Here is an 18,684-nt window from a genome sequence, read left to right as displayed (position 1 = left end):
GTCAAGAACCCAAACCACGTGTTGTCCTCAGACGCGTCGGATTTGGGTTGGGGTGCGACCCTGGACGGTCGGGAATGCTCGGGTCTGTGGACCTCAAGTCAGAAGAGCATGCACATCAACGGCAAGGAGCTATTAGCAGTCCACTTGGCCTTGATGATATTAGAAAGCTTCTTCGAAACTAAGTGGTAGAGGTCAACTCAGACAACACCACAACTTTGGCGTACATCTCCAAGCAAGGAGGCACACACTCCACGCTGCTCGAGATCGCAAGGGACCTTCTCTTATGGTCAAGAATTCGAGGCATCTCCCTGTTGACGAGATTCATCCAGGGGGACTTGAACGTCTTGGCAGACTGTCTCAGTCGGAGGGGTCAGGTGATACCCACGGAATGGACCCTCCACAAGGACGTGGGCAAGAGTCTTTGGGCTACTTGGGGTCAACCCACCATTGACCTCTTTGCCTCCTCGTTGACCAAAAGGTTACCAATCTATTGCTCTCCAGTCCTAGATACAGAAGCAATCTACATAGACGCGTTTCTACTGGATTGGTCTTTTATGGACTTATATGCATTCCCACCATTCAAGATAGTCAACAAGGTACTGCAGAAGTTCGCCTCTCACGAAGGGACAAGGTTGACGTTGGTTGCTACCCTCTGGCCCGCGAGAGAGTGGTTCACCGAGGTACTTCAATGGCTGGTAGACTTTCCAAGAAGTCTTCCTCTAAGGGTAGATCTGTTACGTCAGCCCCACGTAAAGAATGTCCATCAAAGCCTCCCCGCTTTTCGTCTGACTTCCTTCATACTATCGAAAGACTCTCAAGAGCTAGAGGCTTTTCGAAGGAGGCAGCCAGTGCGATTGCAAGAGCTAGGAGAGCTTCTACCATTAGAGTATACCAGTCGAAGTGGGAAGTCTTTCGAGACTGGTGCAAGTCAGCATCTGTGTCCTCGTCCAGTACCTCTGTAGCCCAAATCGCAGATTTTCTTTTACATCTGAGAAAGGTTCGCTCCCTTTCAGCTCCCACGATTAAGGGCTACAGGAGCATGTTGGCTTCGGTCTTTCGACATAGAGGCTTAGATCTTTCCAACAATAAAGATCTCCAAGATCTCCTTAAGTCTTTCGAGACCTCTAAGGAACGTCGTTTGGCAACTCCTGGATGGAACTTAGACGTGGTCCTAAGGTTCCTCATGTCAGACAGGTTTGAGCCATTACATTCAGCCTCCCTGAAGGATCTCACCCTCAAGACACTTTTCCTAGTGTGCTTGGCTTCGGCTAAAAGGGTCAGTGAACTTCATGCCTTCAGTAAGAACATCGGCTTTTCTACAGAAAAAAGCCACTTGTTCACTTCAACTTGGTTTCCTGGCCAAAAATGAACTGCCTTCTCGTCCTTGGCCTAAATCTTTTGATATTCCTTGCTTATCAGAGATCGTAGGCAACGAACTGGAAAGAGTATTATGTCCTGTTAGAGCTCTTAAGTTCGATTTAGCCCGTACTAAGTCATTACGAGGTAAATCTGAGGCATTATGGTGCTCAGTTAAGAAACCTTCATTGCCTATGTCAAAGAATGCTTTGTCATATTTTATCAGATTTTTTTAATACGAGAAGCTCATTCTCACTTGAATGAGAAAGACCGATGTTTGCTTAAGGTTAAGACGCACGAAGTTAGAGATATAGCAACCTCCGTGGCCTTCAAGCAAAATAAATCTCAGCAAAGTATTATGGACGCGACTTTTTGGAGAAGCAAGTCAGTGTTCGCGTCATTTTGCTTAAAAGATGTCCAGACTCTTTACGAGGACTGCTACACACTGGGTCCATTCGTTGCAGCGAGTGCAGTAGTGGGTGAGGGTTCTACCACTACATTACCCTAATTCCAATATCCTTTTTAATCTGTCTCTTGAAATGTTTTTAATATTGTTTTTTTGGGTTGTACGGAAGGCTAAGAAGCCTTTCGCATCCTGATTGATTTGGCGGGTGGTCAAAGTCATTTCTTGAGAGCGCCCAGATTAAGGGTTTGATGAGGTCCTGTTGTATGGGTTGCAGCCCTTAATACTTCAGCTCCTGGGAGTCTTTCAGCATCCTAAGAGGATCGCTGGGCTTCGTGAGGAAGACAGACTTATAAGGCAGAGTAATCGTCTAAGTCAACTTCCTTACCAGGTACCTATAAATTTTGGTTTTGTTATATTGATAACTGTCAAAATGAAAAAACTCTTAGCTTATACGCTGTAAACTTAATTAACTCTGGTCTCTACCCACCGCCTTGGGTGTGAATCAGCTATTATATATTCACCGGCTAAGTTAAATATTTAAAAATGATATTTTAATTATAAAATAAATTTTTGAATATACTTACCCGGTGAATATATAAATTAAATGACCCTCCCTTCCTCCCCAATAGAGACGCAGCGGGACGAGAAGAATTGAAGGGTTTGTTTACATGCAAGAGTGGTATCTGGCCGACAGTTGGCGCTGGTGGGCACACCCGCAACCTTCATAGCGATCGCTCGCGAGTTTTTTGAGTGTGTTTTTGTCGAGCCGCAGAGTTGTAGCTATTATATATTCACCGGGTAAGTATATTCAAAAATTTATTTTATAATTAAAATATCATATTTCAACAATTATGAGTCAAAGATAGGAAATCTACCATTTAGGTTATCTTGTATCATATTGCAACAGCCATTAATTTTATACGTGGGTGAGTCATCCCATCTCCAGATCAAGCAGAAGTAATAAAAAGAAATTTAAATAAAAATATAAGTTAACAGGAAATTGACTGATACCATTCAATGATTGTTGTCTTCTGTGAAGATGAATCTGACCATAATTGTACATAGTAATACCTCAGGATACAAAATTAATTTGTTCTGGAGTGGCTTTCGTAACATGATTTTTCATATAATGAAATAGAGTGAAGCAGAGCCAAATACATTTAAATCATTCAATATACGTTACCGCACAAATTTCGTATCATATCCAGAGTATATTTTCGTAATACGAGGGGAAATTATCTTCATGTCGTTTCGTAAAATGAGTTTTTCATGTACAGAAACTTTCGTGTCTAGAGGTTTTACTAACCTAACCTAACCTTTACTATGGCTTACTAACTTATGTATGGATATGTTTTGCTTACCTACATAGCCTATATTTTACATTTATTACAGTAACGCCTTGCCATCACCACATACAGCAATACCTTGTAAATCAAATATGATTAGTACCAAAATAGTTGATTTTAACACCAAATCAGCTTTCCACATAATTAGTGAAAATAGTAATTGGTTCCTTACCCAAGGAAACTTCTATTATGGGCCATTTTGGGTTTAAAGTATTGTGTGGTCTCCAAGGACTTTCCTATGCAAGGTTAGAAGAGGGAATCCAACCACACTAAGCCTTACAAAAGCATCTCGGCAAAAAATTCTAAGTAAGGTTGGATTCTTTGTCTTGAGCCACCTCTCATTCAGGTGGCAACTGGAGAAAGTTTTGGACCTCCAGTTTGCCTAGACAATTGACCTGGTGTTAAAGAACAGGATGAATGACCTCAATTTATGTGTGGAGAAAGGCTGCTCAAAAGAGGTCTCGAGACTGTTGGGCAAAGTTTCCTTGGTCGTTGCAAAAGAATTAGCTGGCCATGGACAACACCTAGTTCTTTGGCCATGTCAGTCTCATTGGTTCCTTCACGATTACTGTACCATGATTCTTTATACAGATGCAACCTAGTTAGGGTAGGGGAGTCATTCAAAGGACACCTCTATGTTTGGGAAATTATCCCCTCAGTTTGTAGCCTTTTACATAAATGTGATTAAACTGATCGAAGTCTTCCTGATGTTGAAGAGAATTGGTTCGAGAAGGAACTCCCATATAAAGATCTTCATAGACTACCAGGTAGCTGTTTGTTGATTAAGGTGGTGGAGGGATCCTGCTCGAGAACTCTTAATACAGTGACTCTTCCCACCATGAAGTTACTTCAAGAGAGAAATGTGTTCCTCTCACCATTTCATTGGTCGAGTTCACTCAACATAGCGGTGGATGCCCTATCCAGGCACATTCCTGCCTACAGAATGGACCCTGGGCCAGAGTTCTTTTCAGAAGATTTTGGAGCTAGTTCTGAATCCACAAATAGAACTGTTTGCGATGAGAGAGAACCACAAACTTTCACTCTACTATATGTAGCTTCAAATGTGGATTCTCAAACAGTGGCAAGAGATGTTTTGAATCTGGTTTGGAACAGATGGTCATTGATCTTTTTTGTTATCTCCATGTTTGATTTCAAAGACTTAAAATACCCTTCAAGATTTTGCAGGGACAGCTGTGCTAATAGCACTGCTTTAGCCTAACAGCCCATGGTAGCCACCGTTTCAGCGTTCGAGACCAAGAATGCACCTGCTTCGATCTGCACACCTGTATTAGAAAATAGGAACTTTGTCAAAACTTACAAAAGTTTACATACATATACCAATTTTGCGGGGTAGCCGACATCAAACAAATGAAAAAAAAAGGGGACCTTTCCTCTCTACGTTCCTCCCAGCCTGACAAGGGACTCAATCGAGTTTGGCTGGTATTGCTAGAGTGCCACAGCCCACCCTCCCCCGCTATCCACCACAGATGAAGCTTCATAACGCTGAATCCCCTACTGCTGCTACCTACCGGAGGAAGCAGCAGGGCCTACCAGAACTGCGTCACAATCTCTCACCAAAACAAAAGTTTACAATATTAAAACAGAGTAAAGTATGCAAAAGCATAATAAAATGAGAATAAGTTATAATTGATAAAGTAAATTAACATTTTACTTCAATCTACTCGTACCTGTAGTAAGGAAAGTGAAGTTTTGATGGGAAGGTGGTGAGGAAGGGGGGAGAGGGAGGTGTTTGTGTTGCTTGGAAGGGGATGCTCCCTTCATAAAATCATTGGGTGGCTGCACTTTTAGGATTCTTTCTTTTCTTTACTTTTTTTCCCTGCACTAAATTGTGAATCACTTTAGGAAATTCAGTGAAAACTGATCCAGAGTGGACTGTTCTGCCTGTGATTTAAAAATCATCTACTCTGTTAGCTACTATCGTATCAGAATGATATTTTCCTACAAAATTGTGTCTCGGTCCATTTTGCTATTTCCTTTATTAATGAACTTGGGAAAGGATATGTTCCCTCCCCCTCTTCTGAAGATACTAAAATAAATTAAATGAACAAACAGTTTAGGGGAAGGATGTTTTGTGGGTCTGAATTGTTCAAGAGCTATACGTAAACTTGCTCAGTTGTCTGCCTTGGTGGAAGTTTTTTAAGCTCTGAATTTTTGTTCAATCTCGGGGAATTTTCTTTTTTTAAAGATTCTGTTTGATAACTGAGCTATTAGAGTTCTGAGGCGTTTGATTTCCGAGGTTCTGTGAAGTTCAAATGGACTGTATACGAGGAAGAAACTCTCTATAGATCAGTTCAATCACCTTGTTTGCCATAGGTATTGGGGAAGGCTAGGCTATGCCATATATATAGCTTTACCCATGTTAGGTAATATCAAAAAGAAATTATTATTATTGGAGTCTTAACAAACATTAAAGGTGTCATGCCCACAAATTTTATCTCTTTCAACCTTTCAATTGAACAAGAATCATGCATTTTTTCCTATCTGTTCTTGGTTCTGGCTTTATTTCAATTTGTCAATGACATAGCACATTAGTGTATTTGAATTTGCCTATAATGGAATTGTATTATATTATTGGTTTGGTTTAATTCAATTCTAGGATGAAATATGCATTATTACTAGACAGATATTAGAAGCTTTTCTTATGCTCATTATCTGAGTAATTTATCCCTAATAGCTACATCATTAATTATTCTAATACTGAAAAAAAAACATTACTGTACTTAATAATTGAATTATCATTACGCTTTAGTAATTGACTTTTGAAAAGTAAAAGTACTTTCATTAGCCTCTCACCCACCATAGGAATCGAGTTCAGTTTATACTTGACTCTTGTCTGGATAGGTGACTTGCACACCACTTGTAACCGACGTTGGAGTGGATGGTAATTTTATGAGGCACAATGTAAAATGAGTTTTACGCTAGTTTGATCGAGCAAATGAATAAAATTTCTTTTTGTCTAAATGAATCAAATTTATTTTTGTCTAAAGATTTTGTGCTGTACTAAGAAAAAAGAAAAAAAGGAACAAAGTAAAGTTCATGTACAGTATTTAGATTGGAGAGACGAGAATAATAGGACCGGATGAACAATACAAGGCAGCATCTAATTCAACTTTGGCTATTTTCCTTGTTGGAGCCCTCAGGCTTACAGCATTCTGCTTTTTCAACTAGAGTTGTAGCTTAGTAAGTAATAATAATAAAACACACTGATAGTAAACATGAAATGAGCTAACATCACCACAGCACTTGCTTTCTCCAAGCATTGCATGATGTCATTGGTCCCTTTTTAAAAATACAGTACAGTTATTGAATACTGGCTACATTTCAGACTGCTGTATACATTTGTGGAATCATAAATAAGAAAATTAAAATACAAATACTGAATACAGTTAATTAACAAATGATGTTGGGTTATCATTATAAACACTTTTACATTCAGTAATTTTTCCTTATTGTGTTGGATATGAAACTTGCTTCAGTCACATACTACTACTGCCCCCTGAACTCCTATCAAGTCTAGATCTTCAACTAACCCCCTTTTTCCATGATTTCTTGGGCCTTCTTACAGGCCTTATCTTGCTACATTCAAACCTATGGCTTCTCTGCCCAACTGTTCCAGCATGTCCCCCTTTATCACACGCTTCTCTATGAGTTTATTATGTTTTCGAAAGTATCCGGTATCTTGGATTTTCAATTGGCTAATCGGCCAAAACCAAAAGTGCGAAGAGTGATTTCTCTTTAAATGACAGTAGGTCGTGAGATTTCCTCCTCTGTACATTAGGTGGATTTCAAGTTATTTTGAAACCACTTTGATTTATATCAATAAATTTCACAATATTTTGATGAGACAATATAGATTGCCTATTTAGGTTCATTACATATTAAAGGAAAATTGTTTAATATTCTTAGATGTTCCCCTAGAAGTCCTCATTTGAAGTATGAAACCTCCATGAAATAAAGAAAATCATGTAAGAGAATACTGTATACGGAATTGTGAAAAAAAAAAGATTTCTAGTAATACTCACATGAAGTATGCTTGAGCCTATGAATTATACAGTACATTTTTGTTTTTTATTACAAAATATTGTACTTTGTTAATTATCCTAAAATTTAAGTAATTATGATCATTCTGAAAACGAAATAAATCAAGAATACGGTATTGAAAACATTCAATTTGTTGAGTTTTGTAATCTTGTAATACCTTGCAATAATAACCACAAGCATGACAATTTTAAGTACCAGGCCTTTAAAAATACATTCCACTTCTCTGCTGCAACATTAAAAAACTGATTATAAAACTAATTGTATAATCAGAAATAAAAGATAGATAAAATGTTACCTCATTCTTATATGCCTCAAGAAGTTCTCTGGCAAGTTGTTCTGAAAACCTGACATCTCTATACTTGTCTTTTCCAGCTTCCACGAGCCATCGCATTGCTATGAAAAATGATCTTTTCTCTGTTAATGGGACTGGAACCTGAAAAAAAAAAAATATATAATTCTTTTTACCAGAAAGCATTGTTCTCTAAATAACCTTATAGCTGATGTTATCATTTTCTTGAATTTTTAAACGAGAAAGCGCTATAATTGTTTTTCAATCGTAATGATTTACATTTGAATCAACTGAACCTTAATCTATGAAAAAAATAATTTATCACAAGTTTTCTTCCTAATGCAGCTCTAACAAACAAAATTACTTTTTTTGTATTAGGGTAAAATATTACACAAAAATAAAGCCATCTGATATTCAAGGCTCTTTTAAAATATGTGTTAAATTATAAATTATGATATATGAAGATTGTCCATCTCTTCATAGTGAATGGGTGATAGATAATTGTGGCTATTTTATTTCCAAATCATCAGAGATAAAGGATTCTATTTTTCTCCTGCAATGATCAATAGCAGAAATACACACCATGGAAAGGGAAAATTAGTTCATCTGGCATAGGAGAGAAAGATGATCTGGAGAAGAGTTTAGGCCAAAATTATTGTCAAGACAAATTATCCTCGTCAAGTGTCATTGAAAAGAGAAATAACAGGAGCATCCAAATATGAGAACAATATTCCACAAAAGAACATATAAGTCAAACATGAAGGTCTAATAAGAAGAAGAATAGAACTTGCAACACACACAAACAAATATCTAATTGGAACCCACTGTCCAATATGTGTTGTGAGTTTTCATTTAAGTTTCTCATAATAAAATTACAGTACATTTAATATTGACATAAAAGAATCACTGTTAAGTAAGTGATACTGTGTAGGGATGACAAGTTATGCTGCAGGTAAATCTTTATTCACTCCGTCTCTGAACAAATATACAGTACTGTAGTATTCGTACGACATTTATGATTTATGGTGTTATAAGTTTGAATTGAAAGAATCATGCTGATATTCCATGACAGAAGAGAAAATATAACTGAACGGAATAGGAGACTAAGAAATACTATCATGTCCAAACGATATCCTGGCTTCTCTGGATTTATTGTAGTGGTTTTTATGAATTTTGGCCACATTGACAGATGATTGGTCTGGGGATACCATTTTCTGCCTAGGTGCAACAAAGGAAACCTTACAATTGTACCATGATATCAAATTGAGAGGTTAGATCTCAAGATTGAAGATAGATAGTAGGTTGGCCAGGGCACCAGCCACCCATTGAAATACTACCACTAGAGAGTTATGGGGTCCTTTGACTAGCCAGACAGTGCTACATTGGATCTTTATCTCACGTTACGGTTCAGTTTCCCTTTGCCTACACAGATACCAAATAGTCTGGCATATTCTTTACATATTCTCCTCTCTCCTCATACACCTGACAACACTGAGATTACCAAACAATTTTTCTTCACACAATTGGTTAACTACTGCACTGTAATTGTTCAGTGGCTACTTTCCTCTTGGTAAGGGTAGAAGAGACTTTAGCTGTGGTAAGCAGCTCTTCTAGGAGAAGGACACTCCAAAATCAAACCAGTGTTCTCTAGTTTTGAGTGGTGCCATAGCATTCCACTGTCTTGGGTTAGAGTTCTCTTGCTTGAGGGTACACTCGGGCACGCTATTCTATCTATATTCTCTTTCTCTTGTTTTGTTAAAGTTTTCATAGTTTATATAGGAAATATTTATTTTAATGTTATTGCTATTCTTAAAATATTTTCTTTTTCTTTTTTTCCTTTCCTCACTGGGCTATTTTCCCTGTTGGGCCCCCTGGGCTTATAGCATTCTGCTTTTCCAAATAGGGTTGTAGCTTAGCAAGTAATAATAATAATAGAAAGTGGGGACAGAGGTACAGTAGAAAGCTAAAAAGATGGTGCAGCTAAGGGTCAAAGGGGAAACTTCAAAGACCTTCAAATGATGCCTACAGTATACCATATGAGGTGCACTGATGGCACTTTACCTCCAAAGGGTTGGCTTCCTTGAATACGAATAAATTACAGGATCTCTAGACGGCCAAGTGGGCCAAATTATGTATATCCATGAATCCAATCTATTTAGATAATGTATTGTGAAGGTTATTCCTTTCAACAAAGAATTCCCAAGATACTTTTACTTTGAGAATGTCAAGGACCCAAAAATTCATATCATAAAGTCAGAAAATTTTTCATGATGTCTACATTTTTTTCAAACTTTTTGGTTACTCATATCTATTGCTACTTATTTCTATTTTGTGTTTATTTTATGGAACATACCAATAGGTCATAAATTTATAAGCAGGTTCCCATGAATAAATAATTAATTAAAGGTAAGAACTAAAATGGAAATCAACTCATATGAGTGATGTTATACCCATAATTTTTCCATCATATGTCACCAAGTTACCAATCTCAGATAAAAAACTTGTTTATGGCTACATTAATACAGCACCAGCTACAAGCAAAATACAGGTACTGTACTTGTGAGTACTGTATTCTTATTCCCACAATAATTTCTAAATATAGATACTTTATATGGAAAATATTTTGCTAGTCCGCCATCAATTGCGTTCAAGAGTAAACAAGTAAAAATAGGGGCATTACATTTACCTCACATCAATTTAAAAGAGAGAGAGAATATGAGAATATATATATATCTATCTATCTATCTATATATATATATATATATATATATATATATATATATATATATATATATATATATATATATATATATATATATATAAAAGGGATAAGCCATCAATACCATGGTCCTTACCTGATACCTTATACCACCTCGTTTGACAGGAGTTAACTGAAGAATAGGTTTGCAATTTTGTACAGCTTTATGAAATACGACAACAGGATTTGTCTCAATTGCATCCTTTTCCTCTTGGGTTTCGGCTTCTTGTTTCTTCTTAAGTTGTGTGTGTTTTATATTTTCAAATGTCTGAAAGCAGGAAATTTATCACAAAATAAAAAGATGTTTGGGGGAAACAAAATGACTACAGTGGTGGCATGTTCCTATACTCAGGATTGTAAAATGTAATTAGAGTATGGGAATTTTGGTGTACAAAAATACTGTATGTAAGCAAAGAAAGGAAAGAGAATATGACTCAAAAGCAAACCATGTAGAAAGTAGGTACTTCTTAAGACTTAGAGACAGCATAGACAAAGTATAATGAGATAAGAAATTCTAGACTTTGAATAAATTTGAACAACTCTATAGTGAATGGAGCAAAAATTTAAGATGGATATTTAAGAAAGCACCTCTCAACACATACGAGACAGAGATTATTAGAAGCTAAAGAGGAGGTACTACAAAATATGATTCAATAACGATGGGAATCAAATGGGAAGCTCATACTGAAAAGGAGTCTGAGGCTAAAAATTAAGCTCAGACTTCATAGGTTGAAACGGTCTGAGCATGTGAAGAGAAGGGAGAGGAATAGGAAGGTTCGTAAAATCTTACATCAAAATATGAACATATGAAGGCTGCCGGTTCAAATAATAATCCAGATTGAAAGTACGCAAGGCAGTAGTAGAATGAACAAAACCTGTTAATTACTTGAACCACTTTTTAAGAAATAAACAAAAAGACAAATTACAAGGTACGATTTGATACTCATCTAAAATCCATAAAAGTATAACCTAACAATAAAATATTTCAGATGCTAAGTTGGCAGATAGGAATAAGAGCTTTTTATTAATGGTGACTTGAAGACAGATAAATATGTTACTAAGAAGTGGAAATAACCAAACAATTTAAAACTAAAACCTATCTTTCAATCTATATATTCAGTAAATATTGTTTTGTTAGACAAGAAACTCATATGTACAGTATACTGTATATCACAGCAATCAACGATTCTTTAGAATAGTGTGCAGATATGACAATAAATTTGATAAAGTGGTACATTCTATGTACTATATTTAAATAGTTTTTACTACCTTACCTTGTTAATAAGGTCTCTTGCAAGAGTGCGTTGTCCTGTTTTCATTATATAGTTTGTAAATTTGCTGTAAAATAAAATAGTTATCAGACATTGAAAACCAACTCACATTGTAAATATTTCCACTAAATACAGTACACTAATCTCTTGAATATCTGCACTTCAACCTTCTGCACTTACTGGTAACTGCATACTTTTGAGTGCAACCTACAGTAGTTTTTGTTCTTACATAACTGAATTGGAAAATGCAAATCTTAGTGGACCTAATACGGATCGAAGATTAGATTATTTAGATAGGAGCAAAAACTACCTCTGTTCAGCATGGTAAAGTAGTCAAACTGTATGCTAATGCTCTGACCGGCTATATGATAGCAATGTATGCTGATTGAAATATTTTATGATGAAGGGAAGCCGAGGGTTAGTTATCTGCACATCTTGTGGAGCAGTTTCCAGGTGCAATGAGCGTGACTTTTTTTTTAACCATACAGCATATAGCCTATTTAGCAATTGTAAAGGTTAATGGGAACTAAAGAATGTAAACAGGGAAATCATGCATAAAATGATCCCTATGTAGTGAAACAGAAAATATTATTTTGATACATACTATCTTGTACTGTATTATTGTTACCTTTATGTTGATAGAGTATTTTTCTTGATGCAATTTCATCATTTTGTGTTTTGTTTCAATACACATTTAAATGATAAAGAATTCTTATTTCTTTGTATTGCTTGCATGTTGATTTTTAATACTACAGTATGCAAAAGACTTCGTTATATATGCTTTTGGCAGAGGTCTTATTTATTTTCTAATTACATATCTAAAGCTCTCACACAAATTTACTAATGGGGAAGAAAATATTCTCAGGGATTTAAGAGTTTGATACAACACTTTCATCACTTATAAATTCATGAATACCAAAACAACTGCTTACTTGACGGGTCATTTGAAGTTTGAATGAGCCAAATGAGGTTAAAATGTATCTATAGAGATGTGTGTTTAATTATGTGAATTATCACACTCATACATATTTCTATCCACAGAAAAACCTTCTTGTATGTTATAACCTAATAAAAATATGCTAAGAAAACTTTTGAAGTTGATAGAATGGAACACCGGTACAGTTGGTCAAGATGCCATTCATACATGTGCAAAATCTATATGAAAGCTTCCTCCTGACCCGACTGTCAAACAAAAACGACTGTAATGGTATTACATTAAAGTCTTTTATTGATACAAAGGCATTTGTAAAACAGTATTTTTTACTTTTACATGTGTATAACTTTAAATAACTTTGCTGGGTCAACGCTAAAGACTTACGTAACGAGTGGATCGTAAAAGACTGAACTGGTTTGGTTCGTAAGTGCAGCTTTCACTGGTGTAAACTGTCTTTCCTTAAATTCTCCACTTTCTTTGATTTTTTCCAAATCTTCTATTCTGTATACGGGCTCAATATACTGAGGAGAATACCTGCTGTAAGATCTCTGCAATACATTTTGAACTCTGAAATAAAAGATCAATACTTAGTAAGATGCAACAAAAACAAAATTCTTAATCCAAATAGATTACTGTGCTAGTAAAAAATGTTACTTATGGTACAGTATCCATTACTATACAAATATTTTTATTTTGTTGTAAGGAATACTGTACTTGTGTATAACCCTTGTTCAAAGCATGGCATTTACAAATTTCCCATATAGGGCAAAACTATATATAACCACACTAATCTGATAGTATTTCCCTTGTAACCCGACATGCACAACAATAATAACAATAATTTCAGGTATCAATTAAACATCACAACTAAAAGATTAAACTACAGTTTTACGATGGTTTAAACTTTCTGTACTGAATAAAATTAGAGGGTAAAGAACATTAGGAATAAGGCAAATTATGTTATATTGTATTTGCCATAGGTTTGAATTGAAATTAGGGAGAAACTGCTCATACTGCCTTGGTTAGGATAGACTCTATTACTTTTCCATAATTTCAGGAAGACTCCCTGTAAAAACATATCCATTTTATAGAGGGGGGGGGGGGAGGAGCACAATCCTCATGGGCACATCCCCCCTTAGGTAAGGTTAAGATATGCAGTATTCTTCAGCGAAAGCCTACATATAAAAAATGAGAATGTGGGTATGATTTTTTTCGACTAATGCTATCTTGGCCTAGGATTTAGATTATGGATTTTGGGCCATAAGGTCAAACATTAGGGCTGGGAAGCTATTCAATGGCCAGGTGCAGCAGGGGGAAAACCCCTGTAGTTAAACTATTTAGTATAAGTTTAAAGAGGTTGGAGAACAAAATAAAAAAAAGAAGAGTACAGGGGTAAAGTAGAAAGTTAGATAATAGATGCAGCTAAGGGCAGAGGAGACACTGAAAAATCCCTTAAGTAAGGCCTTCGGTGTACTGAAAGTCATCTAAAGGACAACGTTTTGTACAAAATGGTAGAATATGTTATTTTCATTAGTAAAATAAATTTTTGAATATACTTACCCGATGATCATGTAGCTGTCAACTCCGTTGCCCGACAGAAATCTACGGTCAGGATACGCCAGCGATCGCTATCCAGGTGGGGGTGTACTCAACAGCGCCATCTGTGGTCAGGTACTCAAGTACTTCTTGTCAACAAGAACTCAATTTTCTCCTCGGTCCACTGGTTCTCTATGGGGAGGAAGGGCGGGTTCTTTAATTCATGATCATCGGGTAAGTATATTCAAAAATTTATTTTACTAATGAAAATAACATTTTTCAATATTAATCTTACCCGATGATCATGTAGCTGATTCACACCCAGGGTGGTGGGTGGAGACCAGCATACATGTTAACAAAGAAGCTAAGTATCCCGTATTTCATTTTATTAGTTATTCAAAATAACATAAAATAAATAAGTACCTGGTAAGGAAGTCGACTTGAACCATTACTCTGCCTTTATTAAGTACGTCTTCCTTACTGAGCGTAGCGGTCCTCTTAGGATGCTGAACGACTCTTAGGTGCTGAAGTATAAAGGGCTGCAACCCATACTAAAGGACCTCATCACAACCTCTAACCTAGGCGCTTCTCAAGAAAGAATTGACCACCCGCCAAATCAACAAGGATGCGGAAGGCTTCTTAGCCAACCGTACAACCCAAAAACAACAATAAAAAGTATTCAAGAGAAAGGTTAAAAAGGTTATGGGATTATGGGAATGTAGTGGCTGAGCCCTCACCTACTACTGCACTCGCTGCTACGAATGGTCCCAGGGTGTAGCAGTTCTCGTAAAGAGACTGGACATCTTTGAGATAGAATGATGCGAACACTGACTTGCTTCTCCAATAGGTTGCATCCATAACACTCTGCAGAGAACGGTTCTGTTTGAAGGCCACTGAAGTAGCCACAGCTCTCACTTCATGTGTCCTTACCTTCAGCAAAGCAAGGTCTTCTTCCTTCAGATGAGAATGTGCTTCTCTAATCAGAAGCCTGATGTAGTAAGAAACTGCGTTCTTAGACATTGGTAGAGAAGGCTTCTTGATAGCACACCATAAGGCTTCTGATTGTCCTCGTAAAGGTTTTGACCTTCTTAGATAGTACCTAAGAGCTCTAACTGGGCAAAGTACTCTCTCCAGTTCGTTCCCCACCAAGTTGGACAGGCTTGGGATCTCGAACGACTTAGGCCAAGGACGTGAAGGAAGCTCGTTTTTAGCCAAAAAACCGAGCTGCAAGGAACATGTAGCCGTTTCAGATGTGAAACCTATGTTCCTGCTGAAGGCGTGGATCTCACTTACTCTTTTAGCTGTTGCCAAGCACACGAGGAAAAGAGTTTTTAATGTGAGGTCCTTAAAAGAGGCTGATTGGAGAGGTTCAAATCTTGATGACATAAGGAACCTTAGGACCACGTCTAGATTCCAGCCTGGAGTGGACAACCGACATACCTTTGAGGTCTCAAAAGACCTAAGGAGGTCCTGTATATCTTTGTTGGTGGAAAGATCCAAGCCTCTGTGGCGGAAAACCGCTGCCAACATACTTCTGTAACCCTTGATCGTAGGAGCTGAAAGGGATCTTACGTTCCTTAGATGTAACAGGAAGTCAGCAATCTGGGTTACAGTGGTACTGGTTGAGGAAACTGCATTGGCCTTGCACCAGCTTCGGAAGACTTCCCATTTAGACTGATAGACTCTGAGAGTGGATGTCCTCCTTGCTCTGGCAATCGCTCTGGCTGCCTCCTTCGAAAAGCCTCTAGCTCTTGAGAGTCTTTCGATAGTCTGAAGGCAGTCAGACGAAGAGCGTGGAGGTTTGGGTGTACCTTCTTTACGTGAGGTTGACGTAGAAGGTCCACTCTTAGAGGAAGAGTCCTGGGAACGTCGACCAGCCATTGCAGTACCTCTGTGAACCATTCTCTCGCGGGCCAGAGGGGAGCAACCAACGTCAGCCGTGTCCCTTTGTGAGAGGCGAACTTCTGAAGTACCCTGTTGACAATCTTGAACGGCGGGAATGCATACAGGTCGAGATGGGACCAATCCAGCAGAAAAGCATCCACGTGAACTGCTGCTGGGTCTGGAATCGGAGAACAATACAACGGGAGCCTCTTGGTCATCGAGGTAGCGAACAGATCTATGGTTGGCTGACCCCACAGGGCCCAAAGTCTGCTGCAAACATTCTTGTGAAGGGTCCACTCTGTGGGGATGACCTGACCCTTCCGGCTGAGGCGATCTGCCATGACATTCATATCGCCCTGAATGAACCTCGTTACCAGCGTGAGCTTTCGATCTTTTGACCAGATGAGGAGGTCCCTTGGATCTCGAACAACTTCCTCGAATGAGTCCCTCCCTGCTTGGAGATGTAAGCCAAGGCTGTGGTGTTGTCGGAGTTCACCTCCACCACCTTGTTTAGCTGGAGGGACTTGAAGTTTATCAAGGCCAGATGAACTGCCAACAACTCCTTGCAATTGATGTGAAGTGTCCTTTGCTCCTGATTCCATGTTCCCGAGCATTCCTGTCCGTCCAATGTCGCACCCCAGCCCGTGTCTGATGCGTCCGAGAAGAGACGGTGGTCGGGGGTCTGAACAGCCAAAGGTAGACCTTCCTTGAGAAGAATGCTGTTCTTCCACCACGTTAGAGTAGACCTCATCTCTTCGGAAACAGGAACTGAGACCGTCTCTAGCGTCATGTCCTTTCTCCAGTGAGCAGCTAGATGATACTGAAGGGGGCGGAGGTGGAGTCTCCCTAACTCGATGAACAGGGCTAGCGATGATAGTGTCCCTGTTAGACTCATCCACTGCCTGACTGAGCATCGGTTCCTTCTCAGCATGCTCTGGATGCATTCTAGGGCTTGGTTGATCCTTGGGGCCGACGGAAAAGCCCGAAAAGCTCGACTCTGAATCTCCATACCCAGGTAGACAATGGTCTGGGATGGGACGAGCTGGGACTTCTCTAAATTGACCAGGAGGCCCAGTTCCTTGGTCAGATCCATAGTCCATCTGAGATTCTCCAGACAGCGACGACTTGTGGGAGCTCTTAAAAGCCAGTCGTCTAAATAGAGGGAGGCTCTGATGTCTGCCAAGTGAAGGAATTTCGCAATATTCCTCATCAGTCTGGTAAACACAAGAGGTGCCGTGCTTAGGCCAAAGCACAGGGCTTGGAACTGGTACACAACCTTTCCAAAGACGAATCTCAGGAAAGGTTGGGAGTCTGGATGGATGGGGACGTGAAAGTATGCGTCTTTCAGGTCTAACGAGACCATCCAGTCCTCCTGCCTGACCGCTGCTTGGACCGACTTCGTCGTCTCCATCGTGAACGTCTGCTTGGTGACAAAAGCATTGAGAGCACTGACGTCCAGCACCGGTCTCCAACCTCCTGTCTTCTTGGCTACCAGGAAGAGACGGTTGTAAAAGCCCGGGGATTGATGATCCCGGACTATGACCACTGCTTCCTTTTGTAGCAAGAGCGACACCTCTTGTTGCAACGCTAGCCTCTTGTCCTTCTCCTTGTAGTTGGGAGAGAGGTTGATGGGAGATGTAGCTAGAGGGGGATTGCGGCAGAACGGAATTCTGTATCCCTCCCTTAGCCACTTCACAGACTGAGCATCTGCACCTCTGCTCTCCCAAGCTTGCCAGAAGGTCTTGAGTCTGGCTCCTACTGCTGTCTGGAGAGGAAGGCAGTCAAAACTTGCCTTTTGCGGACTTGGAACCCTTCTTGGACTTGCCACGGTGACTGTCTGCACGGGTACCTCCTCTGCTGGAGGTTCTGCCACGAAAGGGCGGGATGAACCTAGAAGCAGGTGTATCAACTGCTGCAGGGCGGAAGGGTCTAGGCACGGAAGGTAAGGTTTTAGCCTTACGTGCAGAAGAAGCCATCAGATCATGAGTATCCTTCTGGATAAGTGAGGCAGCCATCCCCTTAATCAACTCCTCCGGAAACAGACACTTGGAGAGAGGAGCAAACAACAACTCTGACTTCTGGCAAGGAGTGATACCAGCAGATAAGAAGGAGCAAAGATGTTCTCTCTTCTTGAGGACTCCTGATACATATGAAGCCGCAAGTTCACCAGACCCATCCCGAATTGCCTTGTCCATGCTAGACATGATCAGCATGGCCGAGTCCTTATCTGAAGGGGAAGTCTTCCTGCTTAAGGCTCCCAAACACCAATCGAGGAAGTTGAATATCTCGAAGGCACGAAAGACTCCCTTCAACAGATGATCAAGATCTGAAAAGGACCAGCAGATCTTCGAACGTCTCATAGCCAACCTGCGGGGAGAGTCAACCAGACTTGAGAAGTCGGCCTGGGCAGAGGCAGGAACCCCCAAGCCAGGTTCCTCTCCCGTGGCATACCAGACGCTCGACTTAGAAGCAAGCTTGGGAGGAGGAAACACAAAAGAGGTCCTTCCCAGTTGCTTCTTGGAATGCAACCAGTCCCCCATAACCCTCAAAGCTCTCCTAGATGATCTGGCGAGAACAAGCTTGGTGAAGGCAGGCGCAGCAGACTGCATGCCCAGAGCAAACTCGGAGGGAGGAGAACGAGGGGTTGCAGACACAAAATGTTCAGGATACAAGTCCCTGAACAAAGCAAGGACCTTGCGAAAGTCTAAGGAAGGTGGCGAAGACTTGTGTCCTTCAACATCAGAGTGAGGTTCATCCAGATGAGCAGCTTCATCATCCGAAAGTTGAGTTGTGAGTGGCAAAGGCAGAGCAGCAAGCTGACCGGCTGAATCCTGCAGAACGG

General features: G+C 39.5%; 2 protein-coding genes across 2 annotated transcripts in view; one reads left to right on the top strand and one right to left on the bottom strand.

Moving 5' to 3' along the window:
• Positions 1 to 18,684, top strand: part of LOC137631593 (uncharacterized) — a 219,671-nt gene that overhangs the window by 158,455 nt on the left and 42,532 nt on the right. The window lies entirely within an intron of this gene.
• Positions 1 to 18,684, bottom strand: part of mRpS7 (mitochondrial ribosomal protein S7) — a 43,300-nt gene that overhangs the window by 6,689 nt on the left and 17,927 nt on the right. Inside the window, exons 2-5 of the mRNA XM_068363984.1 lie at positions 12,807 to 12,989; positions 11,492 to 11,555; positions 10,315 to 10,485; positions 7,466 to 7,603 (exon numbers count right to left, since the gene is read on the bottom strand). Coding sequence (XP_068220085.1) covers positions 7,466 to 7,603; positions 10,315 to 10,485; positions 11,492 to 11,555; positions 12,807 to 12,989 — 556 coding nt within the window. The remainder of the gene's footprint in view (positions 1 to 7,465; positions 7,604 to 10,314; positions 10,486 to 11,491; positions 11,556 to 12,806; positions 12,990 to 18,684) is intronic.

This window comes from Palaemon carinicauda, chromosome 40 (genome assembly GCF_036898095.1).
Source record: "Palaemon carinicauda isolate YSFRI2023 chromosome 40, ASM3689809v2, whole genome shotgun sequence".
Lineage (NCBI taxonomy): Eukaryota > Metazoa > Arthropoda > Malacostraca > Decapoda > Palaemonidae > Palaemon > Palaemon carinicauda.
Note: the sequence above shows the minus strand (reverse complement) of the source record. Positions and strands in the feature narration are given on the sequence as shown.